This window comes from Rhinopithecus roxellana, chromosome 8 (assembly GCF_007565055.1).
Source record: "Rhinopithecus roxellana isolate Shanxi Qingling chromosome 8, ASM756505v1, whole genome shotgun sequence".
In the NCBI taxonomy this organism is placed as follows: Eukaryota; Metazoa; Chordata; class Mammalia; order Primates; family Cercopithecidae; genus Rhinopithecus; species Rhinopithecus roxellana.
The window spans coordinates 88605213-88630375 of NC_044556.1; the positions used below are offsets into that span (position 1 = coordinate 88605213).

The 25163-nt window shown below is 39.9% G+C and overlaps 1 protein-coding gene across 2 annotated transcripts in view; it reads left to right on the forward strand.

Annotated features, from left to right (window-relative positions):
* The window catches only part of DNAH14 (dynein axonemal heavy chain 14), a 575377-nt gene that overhangs the window by 501480 nt on the left and 48734 nt on the right, over positions 1 to 25163 (forward strand). For both annotated transcript variants that reach the window (XM_030936505.1, XM_030936506.1), the window contains 4 exons: positions 66 to 264; positions 5255 to 5491; positions 7392 to 7477; positions 21246 to 21402. In XM_030936505.1, the coding sequence (XP_030792365.1) occupies positions 66 to 264; positions 5255 to 5491; positions 7392 to 7477; positions 21246 to 21402 (679 nt within the window). The remainder of the gene's footprint in view (positions 1 to 65; positions 265 to 5254; positions 5492 to 7391; positions 7478 to 21245; positions 21403 to 25163) is intronic.

The following is a 25163-nucleotide window of genomic DNA, read 5'->3' on the forward strand; positions in this document are numbered from 1 at the left end:
CTTTAGTGTGGATTTTACTTGTTTATTTAATCTCACTGGATTAATATGTTATGTTTTCCCTATAGGTGATTTCTTCAGCTCTATTTAATGAAGATAAACTTTGCTTCTCTTTTCGGCTTTGCACTGCAATCATGCAAAATAATGCTAATGGAAATCTAATAGAGGATGACATTGGATTCCTACCAGAAGAAGAATGGAACATCTTTTTATATTCTGGCATATTGATAAATATTAAAAGTGCATTATCCCAGTCTAGACTTACTAGTAAGTAAAAGTTATTATTCTGGATTCAGTAAAAGTCCATTAAAAGTGTGTTTCCTTCCACTAAGGTGCTCCAAGTCAATACCTCTATAATTGATTAAAGTAAAAGTAGCTTGAGGTCAAGCACCTCCACCGTTACTCAATAATTTTTTAATGAATGAATGAATACATAAATGATAATTGCTATGCTTATTATAATCCTAATCTACAAAGCAGAATATCTAATGGTAGTCAACAGGAGCAAACCCAAACATAAACACTGATTGGATACCTTCAGGAGTTAAACCTTCCCCCACCCCCTAATTACAGTTGCCCTCACTTTCTTATGAAAACCTGGTTGAAAATTTGAAACGCAAAAGTCATGTTTATCCAAAAAGGTTAGACACAATTATTTAATTATTGAATCTTTTAAATGTTTCTATGTTGTATTTTTATTATGTTTATTATCTAAGCTGTGGTCAAATACATATAACATAGAATTTATCATCTCAATTTTTAAGTGATATTAAATACATTCACGTTGTTATGCTGTAATTTGTAAATTTTAAGTCTGCAAAATGGCAGAGTAGGATGCTATAGGCTCCCTTCCTTCACAGAGATACCAAGCTAACAACAATATACAGATCAGAATACTTCTGTGAGAACTCTAGAGATCAGTTGAGAAGCTACAGCATCCAGGCTATTGTAAAACCAAGAAGAGACTCCAGTGAAAGGGATAGGAAATTTTGCATCATTTGACACATGCCTATTCATGCCCCTCCCTCTTTGTGGTATAATGTGGAACAACTGACAGGAAATACCTCATATCAGAGCTCCTTCCTCAGATAGAAACAAAAGAGTAGACAGTGCATCCAGTGTTCTGGCTTGTCTAGGGGCCTCCCAAGGGACTGGTTTTTGTCTTGCCTGACTCAGAATATTGGCAAGACTGGCACTGGAGTTTGGAAACCACTAAAATCCAGATGCAAGCAGCACATTAGACCTACAGTTTCACAGGGAGAAATTAGGAGGAGCAAGGGATTAGAAAAGGTTAAAAAGGTCTTAGAACCTCCAATTAGGCTGATTGGTGAGGGTTTTTCCCTGCACAAAGTCAGTACCAAAGACTGGGAAAGGTGGTAGTTTTTTCAGATGCCAACCCCGGAAAAAAAGATATTAAGGCAAACAAAGAAACAGGGGGAAATGGTCCAATCAAAGGAACAAAATGAAGCTCCAGAAACCAGTCCCACAGAAATGCAGATCTATGAGCTGCCTGACAAGGAATTTAAAATAACTGTCATAAAGTTGCTCAATGAGCTAAAATAAATAAATAAATAACAGAGAACTAAATAAAGTCAGTTAAATGATGCATGAACAAAATGAGAATATCAGCAAAGACATAAAAACTATAAAAAAGAATGAAACAAATTCTGAAGGTGAAAAATGCAAAACCTGAACTGAGAAATTATTACAGGGGTTCAACAGCAGACTTAATCAGACAGAACAAAGAATCAGCAAACTTGAAGACAGATCATTTGAAATTATCGAGTCAGAAAAGCAAAAAAAAAAAGCTAAAAAAATTAAAAAGCAAAGAGAGCCTAAGGGACCTATAAGATGATATTAAGTTGAGCAATATATGCATTATGGCACTCCCAGAAGAAGGAAAAAAGAGAGAAAGGGGTAGAGAAATTCTTTGAAGAAACAGTCGCTAAAAACTTCCCAAATCTAAGGAAAGAAAAAAACATACAGGTTCAAAAAATTCAAAGAACTCCACTAGGATGAATCCAAAAAGAAACACAGCAGACACATTATAATCAAACTGTCTAAAGTCAGAGACAATGACAGAATCTTGAAAGCAGCAAGAGAAAAAGTTATTTGTACATACAAGGGAGCTTCTATATGATTACCAGTGATTTCTCAGGAAAACCTTTGCAAACTAGAGGGAGTGAGATATATATTCAAAGTGCTAAAAGAAAAAAACTCTCAACCAATAATACTGTATGTGTCAAAACTGCCCTTCAAAAATGAAAGAAAAATTAAGATTTCTCAGATAAACAAACATTGAGGGAGTTTATTACCACTAGAAATGGTCTCCAAGAAATGCTAAAGAAACTCCTTTAAGTTGAAGCAAAAGGATAATACACAGCAACATGAAACTATATGAAAAATATAAGGTTCTTCAGTAAAGGTAAATATGTGGAGAAAGATAGTAACTTGTACTATTGTAATTTTGGTAAATGTAACTTAAGTTACAAAAACATTTTTTAATCTATAATTGTCTTAATCGGTATGCAATATATAAAAATGTAACTTGTGACATCAATAACATAAGGGGGGTGCTAAAGCCCTAAATTAGTAGATTTTGGTTTTTTTGAAGACATAGTTTCACTGTCACCCAGGCTAGAATACAGTGATGGGATCATAGCTCACTGTAGCCTCCAACTTCTGGGCTCAAGTGATCCTCTCACCTCACCTCCCAAGTAGCTAGGACTGCAGGCACATGCCACCATACTCAGCTAATTTTTAAAAATTTTTTGTAGAGACAAGGTCTCATTATGTTGCCAGGATGGGAGTAGAATTTTTGTATGAGACCGAAGTTAAGTTGTTGTCAGTTTAAAATAGAATGCTATAAAATTAAGATTAAATTATGTAATTGCAATAGTAACCACAAAGAAAATATCTATAGAATATGCACAAAACAAAATGAGAAGGTAATCAAAGTATATCACTACGAAAATCAACAAAATACCGAAAAAGGCAATAAAAGAGGACAGGAAGGGAGAAAGTTACAAGACATACAGAAAACAACAAATGGAAATAGTAATTCCTTCCCTATGAGTACTTACTTTAAATTTAAATGGATTAAACTCTTCAATAAAAAGGCACAGATTGGCCGAATTAATTTAAAAAACAGTATCTAACTATATACTGTCTACAGGAGACTCATATCTAAAGAAACACATAGGCTGAAAATGAAAGAATGGAGAAAAATATTCCATGCAAATAGTAACCAAAGAGAGTAGGAGTGGTTATACTAATATCAGATGAAGTAGACTTGAAATCAAAACTGTTACAAACGACAAAGACAGATGTGAGATAATGATAAAAGGGTCAACTCACCAAGAAGATATGTAGTAATAAATGCTTATGCACTAAACCTCAGAGCTCCCAAATACATGAAGCAAACTTTGACAAATTGAAGGGAGAAATAAGACAGCGACCCAATAATAGTAGGAGACTTCAGTACTCCATTTTTAGTAGTGAATAAAACAATGAAACAGAAGGTCATAAGAAAATTGAACAACACGGTAGATCAACTGGATCAAACAGACATACACAGAACTGTCTTCCCAATAACAGCAAGATGTACATTCTTACTAAGTGCACATAAATATTCCCCAGGATAGACCACATGTTAGACCATAAAACAAGTCTTAACAAATTCAAGAAGTCATACCAAGTGTATTTGCCAAACACAATGAAATTATACTAGAAATCAACAGAATGAAAACTGAAAAATCCACAAAGATGTAGAAATTAACACACTCTTAAACACCCAGTAGGTCAAAGACTAAATCACAAGGGAAGTTAGAAAATACTTAGGGACAAATGAAAATGCAACATATTAAAACTTAGGGGATACACTGAAAGCAGTGCTAAGATGAAAGTTTATAACTGTAAATACCTACTTTAAAAAAGAGGAAAGTGTACTTAACTTTTACCTCAAGAAACTAGAAAAACAATGTATTAAACCCAAAGCTAGCAAAAGGAATGAAATAATAAAGACTAAAGCAGTGATAAACAAAATAGAGAATAGAAAAAAATAAACAAAACTAATGGTGTTTTGAAAAGATCAACAAAATTTGCAAACCTTGAGCTCAGTTAACTAAGAAAAAAAGAGAGAAGATGCAAATAATAAAAATCAGGAAAGAAAGGGAGAGCATTAAAGTAGATGCAGAGAAATAAAAAGATTTCTAAGAGACTACCATGAACAATTGTATGACAATGAATTGGATAACCTAGAAGTAATGGATAAATTCCTTGCAGTCTACTGAGACTGAATCATGAAGAAATAGAAAATCTGAACACACCAATAACAAGGAGATTGAACAGGTAATCAAAAACCGCCAAAAAAAAAAAAAAAAGCAAATTTTAGGACCAGTTGGCTTCATTGAATTCTACCAAACATTTAAAAATTAACATAAATTTTCCTGAAGCTCTTTCAAAAAATTGAAGAGACAGAAACACTTCCTAACTCATTCTGTGAGGCCACTATTATTCTGATACCAAAGCCAGACAAACCTACTACAAGTAAACTACAGACCAGTATTTCTGAATAACATTGATGCAAAAATCCTCAGCAAAATACTAACAAACCAAATTCAACAGCACATTAAGAAGATTGTACACCATAGCCAACTGGGATTTATTCTCAGTTTCACAACAGTATTAATATCTTTAACACTACCAAAGTGTACACTTAAGAATGGTTAAGATGGGCTGGGTGCAGTGGCTCATGCCTGTAGTCCCAATACTTTGGGAGGTCAAGGTGGGGGGCGGATCACTTTAGGCCAGGAGTTTGAGATCAGCCTGGCCAACATGGCAAAAAATACAAAAATTAGCCTGGCATTGTGGTACACACCTGTAATCCCAGCTACTTGTGAGGCTGAGGCACAATAATCACTTGAAACCAGGAAGCAAATGTTGCAGTGAGCAGAGATCACACCACTGCACTCCAGCATGAGTGAGAATGAGACTCTGTCTCAAAAAACAAAAACAAAAAAAGGTTTAGATGATAAATTTAGTTATATTTTTACCACAATAAAAACAATTACCTCTTATGTAATTTTTATATAAAGTAGCTTTCTGTTTTATGTAAAATATAATTTTATTTCTATAAAATAGTTTTTATATGAAATAGCCTAACAGCACATCTTTGTCAAGTATCTACTTTGTAATGAATAACTAAAAGGTAAAGGGCTTATCTCTTCTAATGTGATCATTTTTCTTTTTTTATTAGGCACATTTGAAATAGATGAAAGTCAGCATCTTCAGTGGCTGTCAGATTCCAGGTGGAGGCAGTGTCAATATGTCAGCGCTCACCTGGAACCATTTTCACTTCTGTGCAAATCCCTTTTATCAAACGTATCACAATGGGATACTTTTAAGAACAGTAAAGCAGTTTATTCTCTGATCAGCACACCTTTCTCTTCAGAAAATGCTTCATTGGAGGAAAATACAAAACCACCAGAGAAGAGTAAGAAAGCATTCAATGTTTTAACCTAAGTACCTGTGTATGTGTATGGATTTTCAATTTGTAAATGTCGTACAATATCTTACATTATGAAAAAATTGGAGGAATATAACTACATTTTAAGCATGCACATGTTATTCAGTATAATCCTCATACCAATCCATGAAAGGATTATAATGAACTTTATGAGAAAATCTGATTAGAAATCAGAATTTCAGAGAGATTAAATATACCACACTAGTTTCATTACACCATGCTAGTTTGGAATCTTGAATCTGAACAAACCTATATATATTGTTCATTTTAACAAATGTGTATTTTTAAAATAACATGGGAAAGGATCTTACCTTAAATTCAAATGACTTACTATTTTTGGCACATCTTTTTCTTTTTCTTTTTCCACTTCGAACTCTCCTTCGTTTTTCCCTACTACCTTCACTCATAACACCCCCACTCAGAATACAACCTAATTTGTTTCCTTCCACATTTTGCTCTACTTCACTTCCTGATTTTTGCCAAAATAGACAATTATATTATGCAATAACATAAACATCCTTATACATTTTTCCTTTGCTTTTATTTCTATAAGATTAATCAGAAGTGGAATTGCTGGAACAAAAGGAAATTATTTTTGTGTTAACAGTTGCTGCCAAGTCACTTTCTTTAAAAGTCTATGACAATTTATATTTCCACCAGCAATATGAATGCCCATTTTCCATAGGAGTATTGATTTTTTTTATTTTGCCCATCTGAAAAGCTTAAACTCCCATTAGTGTTATAGATAATTCGCTTTTGTCTTATTATATGTATTAACATCTATATTCAAATATTTTTCTGAATTATTTATTGTCTATTGAATTTGTTTTTATAGTACCTATGCTATATGTGTTTAAATGTTTGTATAGTCAATTATGTCTATTTTTTTCTTTTATACATTCTTGATTTCAAGTTCTTATTAAGGTCTCCTCCTCCTGTAGAGTTTTCTCTTTGAGTCGTTATCATTTTATTTTGTTGCATTTATCTGTAATATATGTGGGACCCACAATTTATTATACTGTAAGAGTCAGCAACTTTTATTTAAAAGAATTCTTTATTGACCCTTTTTGTAAAGTGAAGGTCTTTTTATTTTACAAATAACCCCAAATTATCCATTTATAACTATACCTTCATGTATCATGAACTTTTCTTAAGATCAACACATCAATATTATCTGCATTCAAAAAAGCCATTTCTATAACCTAATTTGTATTTAAAGTTAGACATTGGGAAAATACCACAGAAATAAGAGGTAAGTAGAAATGATAACCATATCCGGGACAGCTGGAAATGAAGACTAGAAGGCTTCCCACCTTGCAAAACATTGTAATCCAGCAGGACTCTATTGTGGTGGTAAGAGGGGTCAGTATTAAATATATATGGATAGATATAATATTTAATTTTTCAAAAATTTGATAATCTGGTTGCATTTCCATTTGATTCTCATTTCCCATATCTGTTATAGCTGGATGAATATAAATCTCCAACCTCTACTCTTATTAGTTTATATTCATCAGAAAAACACCACATATACAGGAACAGGTTATAATGTGTTGACTGGCTGTGCCTTTGGCTTCTCATTTTATTTCTTCATCTGTCCATCATCTTCTTATATTACTATTCATTCACCACTTCAGTTGGTCCAAGTTGAAACTTAAATCTGTCTTAATGTCTCCCTCTTTTGAGGTGTGAAGCACAGCTAGTGATGCCCTAAAGCTTACAGAAATAAAGCTCACTTTAAAAGTCAACCATGTTGAGAAAAAAAAAAACTTCACAATTTTATGACAGAAATGTTCATTGTGATATCTTTTAATGATAAAAAGTATTTGACTATTAATCCCAGTTTCTTTCTCTAAATTATATCTAGCTGAACTTTTGAATGAAAATAAAGAAACATGTAATCCTATAAATTTTCCCTGGGAGAAACTCACTTCATTTCAAAGACTTATTTTGGTAAGATATCTTATGAGGAAATATTAATATTCTAAATATTTTGAGTGCTTTATTAGTAACTTAAGCCCTTCAAAATTAAAATTTTACAAGTAAAATGTATTTTTAAAGTACATTTTGTGAACGTTAATGTGAGAGGGAAACACCTACACCTCCCCTTAATGCTTCTTTCATATGGAGAGTCCAATGTGAGGAATATTCCTGGAGTCCCTCTGTCCCCTCATTTGTTCTTCCCTGGAATGGGGGACTCATAGCCCTGTCCCTTTTGGGATTTGTCTGCCTGTAATGAGCATACTTTCCGGCTGCTTCTCCATGCCATAAACCATACAGGAACAGACCTTAGTCCTGTAGGGAGAGGCCAATGGCTGACCAGCACTACTTGTGACAGGTAAGTCTGTCTAATTCTAGATTCTGTATCAGGAAGCACATTGTTGCCTCATACCTAAGCCACATCCACCAGCATGACCTTTATTATTAATAAAATGATATTTTTGCCCAACACCTCTATTTCTCAATTGTTTCAGAACCTGGCTGAGGGTAGAGGTTGGTGGATTATGAGTATGCATGGGTGTCATTTATTAGCACCCCTAACACATGAAGAGTTTAGTATGTGTTAAGCACTTTACATATATTATTCCAGTTAATACTTATAATAATCTTGGAAGGTAGGCACAATTATTTCCTTCATTTTACAGATTAGGAAACCAAGGTTTATAAATTGCCAAATAGAGCCAGGTTGAATCTCAGACAGGTTGGCTCTCATATCTGTGTTCTTGGTAGTCATACTATATTAGACTTTCCAGAGTAGATTATCCTAAATTCATCCTTATTGCCTTAAAAAAATCTTTATTTTGACATTCATTCCCTAATTTAGTGAGGGGAAAATCTCTCACCTCATTTAAATTCCTTAAATTCTTAATTTCCTGAAATTCTTGAAAATGCTAACCTGGACAACCAGTAATCCTTTTGATTTCTGCCTTAAACTTTATTTTTGCAACACTTTAAAAATTCTCTGTATGTAAAGATTGCAAAATATGGCTGCATCTGGCTTATAAACATGTTTTATTTGGCCTGAAGTTTTGTTTGGTTTTTTGCAACTTTTCAGGTGCAATTTATTACTAATCAAATGGATTTGAACCTGTGATCTTGCTTAGAAGATTTCTGTCTTCATTCATTTGGGGTGCTGTAACAAAATAGATTGCTAAAACCCAATAGATTGGGTAATTTGTAAACAACGGAAATGTACTGCTCACCACGCTGGAGGCTGGGAGTCCAACTTCAAGGACCCAGCAGATTCAGTGTCTGATAAGGGCTTGCTTCATGGGTGGCATCGTCTTGCTGTGTCCTCACAACAAGAAAGTCTTTTTCTTTTCTTTTCTTTTCTTTTTTTAAATTAGGTCTCACTCTGTCATCCAGGCTGTAGGGCTGTAGTGTAGTGGTGTAATCATAGTTCACTGCAGCCTGAAACTCCTGCCTCAGCCACATGAGTAGCTGAGACGACAGGTGTGCATCACCATGACAGGCTAATTTTTTTTTATTATTATTATACTTTAAGTTCTAGGGTACATGTGCATAACGTGCAGGTTTGTTACATATGTATACTTGTGCCATGTTGGTGTGCTGCACCCATCAACTCGTCAGCACCCATCAATTCGTCATTTATATCAGGTATAACTCCCAATGCAATCCCTCCCCTTTGCCCCCTCCCCATGATAGGCCCCGATGTGTGATGTTCCCCTTCCCGAGTCCAAGTGATCTCATTGTTCAGTTCCCACCTATGAGTGAGAACATGCGGTGTTTGGTTTTCTCTTCTTGTGATAGTTTGCTAAGAATGGTGGTTTCCAGCTGCATCCATGTCCCTACAAAGGACGCAAACTCATCCTTTTTTATGGCTGCATAGTATTCCATGGTGTATATGTGCCACATTTTCTTAATCCAGTCTGTCACAGATGGACATTTGGGTTGATTCCAAGTCTTTGCTATTGTGAATAGTGCCGCAATAAACGTACATGTGCATGTGTCTTTAGAGCAGCATGATTTATAATCCTTTGGGTATATACCCAGTAGTGGGATGGCTGGGTCATATGGTACATCTAGTTCTAGATCCTTGAGAAATTGCCATACTGTTTTCCCTAATGGTTGAACTAGTTTACAATCCCACCAACAGTGTAAAAGTGTTCCTATTTCTCCACATCCTCTCCAGCACCTGTTGTTTCCTGCCTTCTTAATGATTGCCATTCTAACTGGTGTGAGATGGTATCTCATTGTGGTTTTGATTTGCATTTCTCTGATGGTGAGTGATGATGAGCATTTTTTCATGTGTCTGTTGGCTGTATGAATGTCTTCTTTTGAGAAATGTCTGTTCATATCCTTTGCCCACTTTTTGATGGGGTTGTTTGTTATTTTTCTTGTATATTTGTTTGAGTTCTTTGTAGGTTCTGGATATTAGCCCTTTGTCAGATGAGTAGATTGCAAAAATTTTCTCCCATTCTGTAGGTTGCCTGTTCACTCTGATGGTAGTTTCTTTTGCTATGGAGAAGCTCTTTAGTTTAATTAGATCACATTTGTCAATTTTGGGTTTTGTTGCCATTGCTTTTGGTGTTTTAGACATGAAGTCCTTGCCCATGCCTATGTTCTGAATGGTATTACTTAGGTTTTCTTCTAGGGTTTTTATGGTATTAGGTCTAACATTTAAGTCTCTAATCCATCTTGAATTAATTTTCATATAAGGAGTAAGGAAGGGATCCAGTTTCAGCTTTCTACTTATGGCTAGCCAGTTTTCCCAGCACCATTTATTAAACAGGGAATCCTTTCCCCATTTCTTGTTTCTCTCAGGTTTGTCAAAGATCAGATGGCTGTAGATGTGTGGTATTATTTCTGAGGGCTCTGTTCTGTTCCATTGGTCTAGATCTCTCTTTTGGTACCAGTACCATGCTGTTTTGGTTACTGTAGCCTTGTAGTATAGTTTGAAGTCAGGTAGCGTGATGCCTCCAGCTTTGTTCTTTTGACTTGGGATTGTCTTGGCAATGAGGGCTCTTTTTTGGTTCCATATGAACTTTAAAGTAGTTTTTTTCAATTCTGTGAAGAAAGTCATTGGTAGCTTAATGAGGATGGCATTGAATCTATAAATAACCTTGGGCAGTATGGTCATTTTCACGATATTGATTCTGCCTATCCATGAGCATGGTATGTTCTTCCATTTGTTTGTGTCCTCTTTTATTTCACTGAGCAGTGGTTTGTAGTTCTCCTTGAAGAGGTCCTTTACATCCCTTGTAAGTTGGATTCCTAGGTATTTGATTCTCTTTGAAGCAATTGTGAATGGGAGTTCATTCATGATTTGGCTCTCTGTTTGTCTGTTATTGCTGTATAAGAATGCTTGTGATTTTTGCACATTAATTTTGTATCCTGAGACTTTGCTGAAGTTGCTTATCAGCTTAAGGAGATTTTGGGCTGAGACAATGGGGTTTTCTAAATATACAATCATGTCATCTGCAAACAGGGACAACTTGACTTCTTCTTTTCCTGACTGGACACTCTTTATTTCTTTCTCTTGCCTGATTGCCCTAGCCAGAACTTCCAACACTGTGTTGAATAAGGGTGGTGAGAGAGGGCATCCCTGTCTTGTGCCAGTTTTCAAAGGGAATTTTTCCAGTTTTTGCCCATTCAGTATGATATTGGCTGTGGGTTTGTCATAAATAACTCCTATTATTTTGAGGTACGTTCCATCAATACCGAATTTATTGAGCGTTTTTAGCATGAAGGGCTGTTGAATTTTGTCAAAAGCCTTTTCTGCATCTATTGAGATAATCATGTGGTTCTTGACTTTGGTTCTGTTTATATGCTGGATTACATTTATTGATTTGCGAATGTTGAACCAGCCTTGCATCCCAGAGATGAAGCCCACTTGATCATGGTGGATAAGCTTTTTGATGTGCTGCTGAATCTGGTTTGCCAGTATTTTATTGAGGATTTTTGCATCGATGTTCATCAGGGATATTGGTCTAAAATTCTCTTTTTTTGTTGTGTCTCTGCCAGGCTTTGGTATCAGGATGATGTTGGCCTCATAAAATGAGTTAGGGAGGATTCCCTCTTTTTCTATTGATTGGAATAGTTTCAGAAGGAATGGTACCAGCTCCTCCTTGTACCTCTGGTAGAATTCAGCTGTGAATCCATCTGGTCCTGGACTTTTTTTGCTTGGTAGGCTATTCCTGCCTCAATTTCAGAGCCTGCTATTGGTCTATTCAGGGATTCAACTTCTTCCTGGTTTAGTCTTGGAAGAGTGTAAGTGTCCAGGAAATTATCCATTTCTTCTCGATTTTCTAGTTGATTTGCATAGAGGTGTTTATAGTATTCTCTGATGGTAGTTTGTATTTCTGTGGGGTCGGTGGTGATATCCCCTTTATCATTTTTTATTGCATCTATTTGATTCTCCTCTCTTTGCTTCTTTATTAGTCTTGCTAGTGGTCTGTCAATTTTGTTGATCTTTTCAAAAAACCAACTCCTGGATTCATTGATTTTGGGGAGGGTTTTTTGTGTCTCTATCACCTTCAGTTGTGCTCTGATCTTAGTTATTTCTTGCCTTCTGCTAGCTTTTGAATGTGTTTGCTCTTGCTTCTCCAGTTCTTTTAATTGTGATGTTAGAGTGTCAATTTTAGATCTTTCCTGCTTTCTCTTGTGGGCATTTAGTGCTATAAATTTCCCTCTACACACTGCTTTAAATGTGTTCCAGAGATTCTGGTATGTTGTATCTTTGTTCTCATTGGTTTTCTAGAACATCTTTATTTCTGCCTTCATTTCGTTATGTACCCAGTAGTCATTCAGGAGCAGGTTGTTCAGTTTCCATGTAGTTGAGCGGTTTTGATTGAGTTTCTTAGTCCTGAGTTCTAGTTTGATTGCACTGTGGTCTGAGAGACAGTTTGTTATAATTTCTGTTCTTTTACATTTGCTGAGGAGTTGTTTACTTCCAATTATGTGGTCAATTTTGGAATAAGTGCGATGTGGTGCTGAGAAGAATGTATATTCTGTTGATTTGGGGTGGAGAGTTCTATAGATGTCTATTAGGTCCGCTTGGTGCAGAGATGAGTTCAATTCCTGGATATCCTTGTTAACTTTCTGTCTCAGTGATCTGTCTAATGTTGACAGTGGAGTGTTGAAGTCTCCCATTATTATTGTATGGGAGTCTAAGTCTCTTTGTAAGTCTCTAAGGACTTGCTTTATGAATTTGGGTGCTCCTGTATTGGGTGCATATATATTTAGGAGAGTTAGCTCTTCCTGTTGAATTGATCCCTTTACCATTATGTAATGGCCTTCTTTGTCTCTTTTGATCTTTGATGGTTTAAAGTCAATTTTATCACAGACTGGGATTACAACCCCTGCTTTTTTTTGTTATCCATTTGCTTGGTAGATCTTCCTCGATCCCTTTATTTTGAGCCTATGTATGTCTCTGCATGTGAGATGGGTCTCCTGAATACAGTTAGACTGATGGGTCTTGACTCGTTATCCAGTTTGCCAGTCTGTGTCTTTTAATTGGAGCATTTAGTCCATTTACATTTAAGATTAATATTGTTATGTGTGAACTTGATCCTGCCATTATGATATTAACTGGTTATTTTGCTCATTAGTTGATACAGTTACTTCCTAGCCTCGATGGTCTTTACATTTTGGCATGTTTTTGCAATGGCTGGTACCGGTTGTTCCTTTCCATGTTTAGTGCTTCTTTCAGGGTCTCTTGTAAGGCAGGCCTGGTGGTGACAAAATCTCTAAGCATTTGCTTATCTGTAAAGGATTTTATTTCTCCTTCACTTATGAAACTTAGTTTGGTTGGATATGAAATTCTGGGTTGAAAATTCTTTTCTTTATGTTGAATATTGGCCCCCACTCTCTTCTGGCTTGTACAGTTTCTGCCAAGAGGTCTGCTGTTAGTCTGATGGGCTTCCCTTTGTGGGTAACCCGACCTTTCTCTCTGGCTGCCCTTAAGATTTTTTCCTTCATTTCAACTTTGGTGAATCTGGCAATTATGTGTCTTGGAGTTGCTCTTCTCGAGGAGTATCTTTGTGGTGTTCTCTGTATTTCCTGAATTTGAATGTTGGCCTGCCCCACTAGGTTGGGGAAGTTCTCCTGGATGATATCCTGAAGAGTGTTTTCCAACCTGGTTCCATTTTCCCCCTCACTTTCAGGCACCCCAATCAGACATAGATTTGGTCTTTTTACATAATCCCATACTTCTTGCAGACTTTGTTCATTTCTTTTTCTTCTTTTTTCTTTTTGTTTCTCTTCTTGCTTCATTTCATTCATTTGATCCTCAATCGCTGGTACTCTGTCTTCCAGTTGATCGAGTCGGTTACTGAAGCTTGTGGATTTGTCACGTATTTCTCATGTCATGGTTTTCATCTCTCTCATTTCGTTTATGACCTTCTCTGCATTAATTACTCTAGCTGTCAATTCTTCCACTCTTTTTTCAAGATTTTTAGTTTCTTTGCGCTGAGTACGTAATTCCTCCTTTAGCTCTGAGAAGTTTGATGGACTGAAGCCTTCTTCTCTCATCTCGTCAAAGTCATTCTCTGACTGTTTGGACGAACGGAGGCAAGATAGCGCGGTTCCGGGTTCTTCACCGTCAACTTTCCCGCACCCGGGAAAGACACGGGTCGACTGCGCAGGCACAACCCGACCTCCGAAGGAGAAAAACCAGAACCTGCCTAGCCACGCCTACTGCCCGGCCCCCGACCCACCTATGTCCAACCCACTGCCCTCCCACTCCTGGGCCCAAGACATAAAAGCCACTCCCGGCGGGCACGCGGTGCGAACTTCCTTGGCCCCTGCTCCTGTGCAGACCTAGGAACCTCGCCCAAGAATGCTGGAGCGACTTTGTCGGCCTCCACCACTGGAGACCGGTGAACCTCGCCCCTCCTTCACATTGGGTTGTAAATGAAGTTTTCTTTTACTTTGCCTACTTGCCTATTCTCTGGCATTTACTTTGGTGGCCGTCTGAAGCAAATCAGTTGGTGCCGAAACCCAGGAGGAGACCCCTCCTCAGGGCCCCCCAAGGTCCGAGGAGCCTCCTCCTTCCATGCCCCAGATGGACCAGGACCTGGACATCGCTTTCCCCACCTCCAAGTCTCCTAGGGGTGAGTACCTTTTGCCTCCCTCTCATATTCCTTGGCCAGAAGTCCTGTGCAGGCCCAAGGCTTTTTTTCTGGTCACCAGGTGACCCAGGGAAGTTCCCAAAGGCAGAGACATCTGCCCAAAGGAACTCCATTCCATTCCGTGGGAGACCCGTCCAGGACGGAGATGTCCGCCTGGAGGTAATCTCCATTCCGGCTCCAGGAGCCTCCCGCCGGTCTCTAGTGGCTCCAAAGGATGCTTTGTAGCCAGGTAGAGTTCGGTTTCCGTTTCCGCCTATAGGCGAGAGGAAGGCAATGGGAAACCCTCAATCCAAAATATCTAGAGACTCCCCTTTAGGGCGTCTTCTAAAAAATCTCAAAACTTTGCAATTAGAACAAGATCTCAGACGAAAGCAACTGGTGTTCCTCTCCACTGTGGCGTGGCCACAATATAAATTAGACAATCAGTCTCAGTGGCCGCCTGAGGGCACTCTAGACCGTAACATTTTAACCGACCTCAGTAGTTTCTGCCAACGCTTAGGCAAGTGGTCCGAAATTAATTATATACAAGGATTTTGGGCCTTGCGTTCTCATCCGGACCTGTGTAGCCAGTGTTCCTTGGCTCAAGTCATGTTGCCTAAGGACGCAGGCCTAACAAAGTCCGAAAAAGAGGAGTCATCTTTCCTGTCTGAGTTGCCCGAAGACCTTACTTCCCCATTATTCTTACCTCTACTCTAAACCCTGAGGAGCAAGAGTGCATCCTAGTGGCCACCAGGCAGCATGCCAACCAATTACACTTAACAGACCCTGCCTTCCCACTAGGGGAACAAGCAGTCCCCTCTATAGACCCAGACTGGAACTATCACGTAGGCCAGCCAGGCCGCCGAAGACGAGATATGATGACTCAATGTCTTCTGGCTGGTATGCAGGCGGCCTCAAATAAGGTAGTAAATTTTAATAAACTAAAAGAAATTATTCATGGTCCAGATGAGAACCCAGAACTGCGCCATCTTGCCTCCGTTTGTCCAAACACTGACCAGCTTTGATCCATTGCTGGCGATGAGCTGCGCTCCTTTGCAGGGGGACATGCGCTCTTATTTTTTGAATTTCCAGCTTTTCTGCCCTGCTTCTTCCCCATCTTTGTGGTTTTATCTGCCTCTGGTCTTTGATGATGGTGACGTACTGATGGGGTTTTGATATAGGTGTTCTTCCTGTTTGATAGTTTTCCTTCTGACAGTCAGGACCCTCAGCTGTAGGTCTGTTGGAGATTGCTTGAGTTCCACTCCAGACCCTGTTTGCCTAGGTATCAGCAGCAGAGGTTGCAGAAGATAGAATATTGCTGAACAGCGAATGTACCTGTCTGATTCTTACTTTGGAAGCTTCCTCTCAGGGGTGTACTCCACCCTGTGAGGTGTGGGGTGTCAGACTGCCCCTAGTGGGGCATATCTCCCAGTTAGGCTACTCAGGGGTCAGGGACCCACTTGAGCAGGCAGTCTGTCCATTCTCAGATCTCAGCCTCCGTGTTGGGAGATCCACTGCTCTCTTCAAAGCTGTCAGACAGAGTCGTTTGCATCTGCAAAGGTTTCTGCTGCTTTTTTTGTTGTTGTTGTTTAGCTGTGCCCTGTCCCCAGAGGTGGATTCTACAGAGACAGGCAGGTTTCCTTGAGCTGCTGTGAGCTCCACCCAGTTCGAGCTTCCCAGCGGCTTTGTTTACCTACTTAAGCCTCAGCAATGGCGGGCGCCCCTCCCCCAGCCTCGCTGCTGCCTTATGGTTAGATCTCAGACTGCTGTGCTAGCAATGAGGGAGGCTCCGTGGCCGTGGGACCCTCCCGGCCAGGTGTGGGTATAATCTCCTGGTGTGCCCGTTTGCTTAAAGCGCAGTATTGGGGTGGGAGTTACCTGATTTTCCAGGTGTTGTGTGTCTCAGTTCCCCTGGCTTGGAAAAGGGATTCCCTTCCCCCTTGTGCTTCCCAGGTGAGGCGATGCCTCACCCTGCTTCAGCTCTCGCTGGTCGGGCTGCAGCAGCTGACCAGCACCAATTGTCCGGCACTCCCTAGTGAGATGACCCCAGTACCTCAGTTGAAACTGCAGAAATCACCGGTCTTCTGTGTCGCTCGCGCTGGGAGTTGGAGACTGGAGCTGTTCCTATTCGGCCATCTTGCTCCGCCCTCTGATCGACAGGCTAATTTTTTAAGAGATGAGATCTCACTGTGTTGCCCAGGTTCCTCAAGACTTATTTATAAGGGAACTATCTTTATAAGGGAACTAATCTCACCCTCATGACCTAATCCTCTCCTAAGTTTCCACCTCTTAATGCTGACACATTGGAGATTAGGTTTCACCATATAAATTTGGAGGAGACACCAGCATTCAGACCATAGCAACTTATTTTTTGAATTTCCAGCTTTTCTGCCCTGCTTCTTCCCCATCTTTGTGGTTTTATCTGCCTCTGGTCTTTGATGATGGTGACGTACTGATGGGGTTTTGATATAGGTGTTCTTCCTGTTTGATAGTTTTCCTTCTGACAGTCAGGACCCTCAGCTGTAGGTCTGTTGGAGATTGCTTGAGTTCCACTCCAGACCCTGTTTGCCTAGGTATCAGCAGCAGAGGTTGCAGAAGATAGAATATTGCTGAACAGCGAATGTACCTGTCTGATTCTTACTTTGGAAGCTTCCTCTCAGGGGTGTACTCCACCCTGTGAGGTGTGGGGTGTCAGACTGCCCCTAGTGGGGCATATCTCCCAGTTAGGCTACTCAGGGGTCAGGGACCCACTTGAGCAGGCAGTCTGTCCGTTCTCAGATCTCAGCCTCCGTGTTGGGAGATCCACTGCTCTCTTCAAAGCTGTCAGACAGAGTCGTTTGCATCTGCAAAGGTTTCTGCTGCTTTTTTTGTTGTTGTTGTTTAGCTGTGCCCTGTCCCCAGAGGTGGATTCTACAGAGACAGGCAGGTTTCCTTGAGCTGCTGTGAGCTCCACCCAGTTCGAGCTTCCCAGCGGCTTTGTTTACCTACTTAAGCCTCAGCAATGGCGGGCGCCCCTCCCCCAGCCTCGCTGCTGCCTTATGGTTAGATCTCAGACTGCTGTGCTAGCAATGAGGGAGGCTCCGTGGCCGTGGGACCCTCCCGGCCAGGTGTGGGTATAATCTCCTGGTGTGCCCGTTTGCTTAAAGCGCAGTATTGGGGTGGGAGTTACCTGATTTTCCAGGTGTTGTGTGTCTCAGTTCCCCTGGCTTGGAAAAGGGATTCCCTTCCCCCTTGTGCTTCCCAGGTGAGGCGATGCCTCACCCTGCTTCAGCTCTCGCTGGTCGGGCTGCAGCAGCTGACCAGCACCAATTGTCCGGCACTCCCTAGTGAGATGACCCCAGTACCTCAGTTGAAACTGCAGAAATCACCGGTCTTCTGTGTCGCTCGCGCTGGGAGTTGGAGACTGGAGCTGTTCCTATTCGGCCATCTTGCTCCGCCCTCTGATCGACAGGCTAATTTTTTAAGAGATGAGATCTCACTGTGTTGCCCAGGTTCCTCAAGACTTATTTATAAGGGAACTATCTTTATAAGGGAACTAATCTCACCCTCATGACCTAATCCTCTCCTAAGTTTCCACCTCTTAATGCTGACACATTGGAGATTAGGTTTCACCATATAAATTTGGAGGAGACACCAGCATTCAGACCATAGCAACTTATTTTTTGAATTTCCAGCTTTTCTGCCCTGCTTCTTCCCCATCTTTGTGGTTTTATCTGCCTCTGGTCTTTGATGATGGTGACGTACTGATGGGGTTTTGATATAGGTGTTCTTCCTGTTTGATAGTTTTCCTTCTGACAGTCAGGACCCTCAGCTGTAGGTCTGTTGGAGATTGCTTGAGTTCCACTCCAGACCCTGTTTGCCTAGGTATCAGCAGCAGAGGTTGCAGAAGATAGAATATTGCTGAACAGCGAATGTACCTGTCTGATTCTTACTTTGGAAGCTTCCTCTCAGGGGTGTACTCCACCCTGTGAGGTGTGGGGTGTCAGACTGCCCCTAGTGGGGCATATCTCCCAGTTAGGCTACTCAGGGGTCAGGGACCCACTTGAGCAGGCAGTCTGTCCGTTCTCAGATCTCAGCCTCCGTGTTGGGAGATCCACTGCTCTCTTCAAAGCTGTCAGACAGAGTCGTTTGCATCTGCAAAGGTTTCTGCTGCTTTTTTTGTTGTTGTTGTTTAGCTGTGCCCTGTCCCCAGAGGTGGATTCTACAGAGACAGGCAGGTTTCCTTGAGCTGCTGTGAGCTCCACCCAGTTCGAGCTTCCCAGCGGCTTTGTTTACCTACTTAAGCCTCAGCAATGGCGGGCGCCCCTCCCCCAGCCTCGCTGCTGCCTTATGGTTAGATCTCAGACTGCTGTGCTAGCAATGAGGGAGGCTCCGTGGCCGTGGGACCCTCCCGGCCAGGTGTGGGTATAATCTCCTGGTGTGCCCGTTTGCTTAAAGCGCAGTATTGGGGTGGGAGTTACCTGATTTTCCAGGTGTTGTGTGTCTCAGTTCCCCTGGCTTGGAAAAGGGATTCCCTTCCCCCTTGTGCTTCCCAGGTGAGGCGATGCCTCACCCTGCTTCAGCTCTCGCTGGTCGGGCTGCAGCAGCTGACCAGCACCAATTGTCCGGCACTCCCTAGTGAGATGACCCCAGTACCTCAGTTGAAACTGCAGAAATCACCGGTCTTCTGTGTCGCTCGCGCTGGGAGTTGGAGACTGGAGCTGTTCCTATTCGGCCATCTTGCTCCGCCCTCTGATCAACAGGCTAATTTTTTAAGAGATGAGATCTCACTGTGTTGCCCAGGTTCCTCAAGACTTATTTATAAGGGAACTATCTTTATAAGGGAACTAATCTCACCCTCATGACCTAATCCTCTCCTAAGTTTCCACCTCTTAATGCTGACACATTGGAGATTAGGTTTCACCATATAAATTTGGAGGAGACACCAGCATTCAGACCATAGCAACTTCCAAGTTTTTAAGCAAAAATAACTAAAATAAATATCATATATTTTTTTAAAATTATATGTATACATATCTTGAAGTGAGTTGTTTTCTGGGTTTATTGTGATAAAATATAGATACATTATTCCATTTAATCTTCATAATAATCCCTTTTAACCCTTTAAGCATGCAATTCGGTGACATTTAGTATATCGACAATGTTGCATAACTATCATCCGCATACCTTTCCAAAACTTTGTCATCATCTTAAATAGAAATTCTGTACCTGTTCAATAATAACTCCCCAGTCTATCCTCCTGACAGTTGCTGGCAACCACCATTCTACCTTCTGCCTCCCATCATGCTTATGTCTGGCTTATTTCACATAGCATGATGTTTTCATAGTTCATCCATGTTGTACCATGTGTCAGAATTTCCTCCTATTTTAAGGCTGAGTAATATCCCATTGTGTGTATGTATCATGTTTCATTTAGCCATTAATCCACTGATAGACAACAAACGTTTGTTTCTGCCTTTTGGCTATTGTGAACAATGCTGCTATGAACATTGATACACACATTTGTTTTTTGTTTTGGTTTGAGTTTGGATTATTTTTTATTTTTGAGCCAAAATTTGAAAATTGAGAGATTTCAAATAAAAATACAGATTTCTGGCCTTAGGCAACACTGAGTCCACATTCCTCAATGGCAGCAATAGCTAGAGCTGAGCTACAGACATGTGTAGTTTCAGTTTTGCTTTAAATGATGGAGTCCCAGATGTTGAACATGTTCAGGACATATTTTATGGTCATTATGTAGAGAAATATCATGTAAGTGATTTGTGTAAAACAGTTTTTATGGGAAAGGTCTTTCCTCTGAAATTTGCAATGATTTCCAGTATACCCTGAACCTCTGTTTACTACACATTTATACTGTTTCCAAAATCTTTTAGTCCATCTAGCCTTCTTTTCAGATTTGTATTCTAGTTGCTTAAACATATAAAGATTGTGCCATTTGTTTTCATTTTATTAATGGAAGAATTAATACTCTTCCAGTTGTGTTATCCTGGATTTTCTTCCCTCCAACACCACGGGGTTTTCTTGCTCTAGACATGTGAACAATGGTAGATAAAGGTAGATAAAACCACAAAGATGGGGAAAAGCAGTGCAGAAAAGCTGAAAACTCAAAAAATCAGAGCGCCTCACCCCTCCAAAGGAACACAGCTCCTCGCCAGCAACAGAACAAAGCTGGATGGAGAATGACTTTGACAAGTTGAGAGAAGAAGCCTTCAGTTGATCAAACTTCTTAGAGCTAAAGGAGGAACTACGAACCCAGTGCAAAGAAACTAAAAATCTTGAAAAAAGATTTGACAAATGGATAACTAGAATAACCAATGCAGGAAGAAAACCAAGGGGAAAAGTATTTCTTTTTGCAGAGTTAGGGAGTATAACTTGGATCTTTACAAACAAAGCAAGAGCTCACTCAGAGTGTGAAAGAGATAGAGGCACAAGGTAGCCCTGGTATCTAAGAAGGGCCACATTATGGCCACAGGAACATGGTGGCAGCTTCCGCTCCATGCATAGACTCTCCCATTAAGCTTTCCCAACAGGAGAACTCTAGCTGAAAAGCTAAAAAATGAATACTACTTATTTTTATTTCATTTTACCATAGGGAATATCTCCCTGGGAGATTTTTAATTTTACCTTATCTTCCATATTTTCTTTTTTAGATAAAAATTCTTAGACCAGAAAGTTTAAATAATTCAGTGAGAAAGTTTATAACTGAAAAAATGGGAAATGAATATCTTCAAAGAACTGGAGTTAATTTGAAAGATGCATATAAAGAATCCAATGCCAGAACTCCGCTGATACTTATTCAGTCTCATGGTAAGCTATTTGTGAATAGTTAAGATGATCGATATGGTTTGGCTGTGTGTCCTCACCCAAATCTCACCTTTAATTGTAATCCCCATAATCCTCATGTGTCAAGGGCGAGAGCAGGTGGAGGTAATTGGATCATGGGGGTGGTTCCCCCCGTGCTGTTCCCGTGATAGTGAGTGAGTCTCTTGAGATCCGATGGTTTTATAAGAATCTGGTATTTCCCCTCTTGGCACTCATTCCGTCCGGCCACCCTGTGAAGAAGGTGCCTGCTTCTCCTTTGCCTTCTGCCATGATTGTAAGTTTCCTGAGGCCTCCCCAGCCATGCAGAACTGTGAGTGAATTAAACCTGCTTACTTTATAAATTACTCAGTCTCAGGTATTTCTTCATAGTAGTGTCAGAACAGACTAATACAATGATGATACAATATCAACCAAGAGATATGGAGAAGTAGGTTCTGTATCAGATTACTCCGTGTTTAAAATATTTTCCTAGCCCTATTTAAAATTTTTGGGAAAGGAGTTAATTACAACTTTTTACTAAGAATAAATCTCTCTGAAAATATCACAGAGGAATAAAACCTCTCAGATTCACAAATATGGAAAAATTTATCAATGGTGATTTTCTGCAAAGAAAATACCTTGCTGGGCACCAAGATGGCCAAATAGGAACAGCTCCAGCCTCCAGCTCGCAGTGTGAGCGACACAAAAGACAGGTGATTTCTGCATTTCCAACTGAGCCTCCACTGCTGATACCCAGGCAAACAGGGTCTGGAGTGGACCTCAAGCAAACTCCAACAGACTTGCAGCTGAGGGTCCTGACTGTTAGAAGGAAAACTAACAAAGAGAAAGGACGTCCACACCAAAACCCCATCTGCACGTCACCATCATCAAAGACCAAAGGTAGATAAAACCACAAAGATGGGGAAAAGCAGTGCAGAAAAGCTGAAAACTCAAAAAATCAGAGCGCCTCTCCCCCTCCAAAGGAACACAGCTCCTCGCCAGCAACAGAACAAAGCTGGATGGAGAATGACTTTGACAAGTTGAGAGAAGAAGGCTTCAGTTGATCAAACTTCTTAGAGCTAAAGGAGGAACTACGAACCCAGTGCAAAGAAACTAAAAATCTTGAAAAAAGATTTGACAAATGGATAACTAGAATAACCAATGCAGAGAAGTCCATAAATGACCTGATAGAGATGAAAACCATGACACAAGAACTGTGTGACAAATGCACAAGTTTCAGTAACTGACTCGATCAACTGGAAGAAAGAGTATCAGTGACTGAAGATCAAATGAATGAAATGAAGTGAGAAGAGAAGTTTAGAGAAAAAAGAGTAAAAAAAAATGAACAAAGCCTCCAAGAAATATGGGATTATGTGAAAAGACCAAATCTACATCTGATTGGTGTACCTGAAGGTGACGGGGAGAATGGAACCAAGTTGGAAAACACTATGCAGGATATTATCCAGGAGAACTTCCCCAACCTAGTGGGGCAGGCCAACATTCAAATTCAGGAAACACAGAGAACACCACAAAGATACTCCTCGAGAAGAGCAACTGCAAGACACATAATTGTCAGATTCACTAAAGTTGAAATGAAGGAAAAAATCTTAAGGGCAGCCAGAGAGAAAGGTCGGGTTACCCACAAAGGGAAGCCCATCAGACTAACAGCAGATCTCCTGGCAGGAACTCTACAAGCCAGAAGAGAGTGGGGGCCAATATTCAACATTCTTTAAGAAAAGAATTTTCAACCCAGAATTTCATATCCAGCCAAATTAAGTTTCATAAGTGAAGGAGAAATAAAACCCTTTACAGACAAGCAAATGCTGAGAGATTTTGTCACCATCAGGCCTGCCCTACAAGAGCTCCTGAAGGAAGCACTTAACATGGAAAGGAACAACCGGTACCAGCCATTGCAAAAACATGCCAAAATATAAAGACCATCGATGCTAGGAAGAAACTGCATCAACTAATGAGCAAAAAAACCAGCTAACATCATAATGACAGGATCAAGCACACACATAACAATATTAATCTTAAATGTAAATTGGCAAATGGTCCAATTAAAAGACATAGACTGGGAAATTGGATAAAGAGTCAAGACCTATCAGTTTGCTGTATTCAGGAGACCCATCTCACGTGTAGAGACACACATAGGCTCAAAATAAAGGGATGGAGGAAGATCTACCAAGCAAATGGAAAACAAAAAAAAAAGGCAGGGGTTGCAATCCTAGTCTCTGATAAAACAGACTTTAAACCAACAAAGATCAAAAGAGACAAGGCCACTACATAATGGTAAAGGGATCAATTCAACAGGAAGAGCTAACTATCCTAAATATATATGCACCCAATACAGGAGCACCCAGATTCATAAAGCATGTCCTTAGAGACTTACAAAGAGACTTAGACTCCCATACAATAATAATGAGAGACTTTAACATCCCACTGTCAACATTAGACAGATCAACAAGACAGAAAGTTAACAAGGATATCCAGGAATTGAACTCAACTCTGTGCCAAGCGAACCTAATAGACATCTACAGAACTCTCCACCCCAAATCAACAGCATATACATTCTTCTCAGCACCACATCGCACGTATTCCAAAATTGACCACACAGTTGGAAGTAAAGCACTCTTCAGCAAATGTAAAAGAACAGAAATTATAACAAACTGTCTCTCAGACCACAGTGCAATCAAACTAGAACTCAGGACTAAGAAACTCAATCAAAACCGCTCAACTACATGGAAACTGAACAACCTGCTCCTGAATGACTACTGGGTACATAACGAAATGAAGGCAGAAATAAAGATGTTCTAGAAAACCAGTGAGAACAAAGATACAACATACCAGAATCTCTGGGACACATTTAAAGCAGTGTGTAGAGGAAAATTTATGGCACTAAATGCCCACAAGAGAAAGCAGGAAAGATCTAAAATTGACCTGCTAACATCACAATTAAAAGAACTGGAGAAGTAAGAGCAAACACATTCAAAAGCTAGCAGAAGGCAAGAAATAACTAAGATCAGAGCAGAACTGAAGGAGATAGAGACACAAAAACCCTCCCAAAAATCAATGAATCCAGGAGTTGGTTTTTTGAAAAGATCAACAAAATTGATAGACTGCTAGCAAGACTACTAAAGAAGAAAAGAGAGAAGAATCAAATAGATGCAATAAAAAATGATAAAGGGGATATCACCACCTACCCCACAGAAATACACACTACCATCAGAGAATACTACAAACTCCTCTACGCAAATAAACTAGAAAACCTAGATGAAATGGACAAATTCCTGGACACATACACTCTCCCAAAACTAAACCAGGAAGAAGTTGAATCCCTGAATAGACCAATAGTAGGCTCTGAAATTGAGACAATAATTAATACCCTACCAAGCAAAAAAAGTCCAAGCCCAGATGGATTCACAGCCGAATTCTACCAGAGGTACAAGGAGGAGCTGGTACCATTCCTTCTGAAACTATTCCAATCAATAGAAAAAGAGGGAATCCTCCCTAATTCATTTTATGAGGCCAACATCATCCTGATACTAAGGACTGGCAGAGACACAACAAAAAAAGAGAATTTTAGACCAATATCCCTGATGAACATCGATGCAAAAATCCTCAATAAAATATTGGCAAACCGGATTCAGCAGCACATCAAAAAGCTTATCCACCATGATCAAGTGGGCTTCATCCCTGGGATGCAAGACTGGTTCAACATATGCAAATCAATAAACGTAATCCAGCATATAAACAGAACCAAAGAC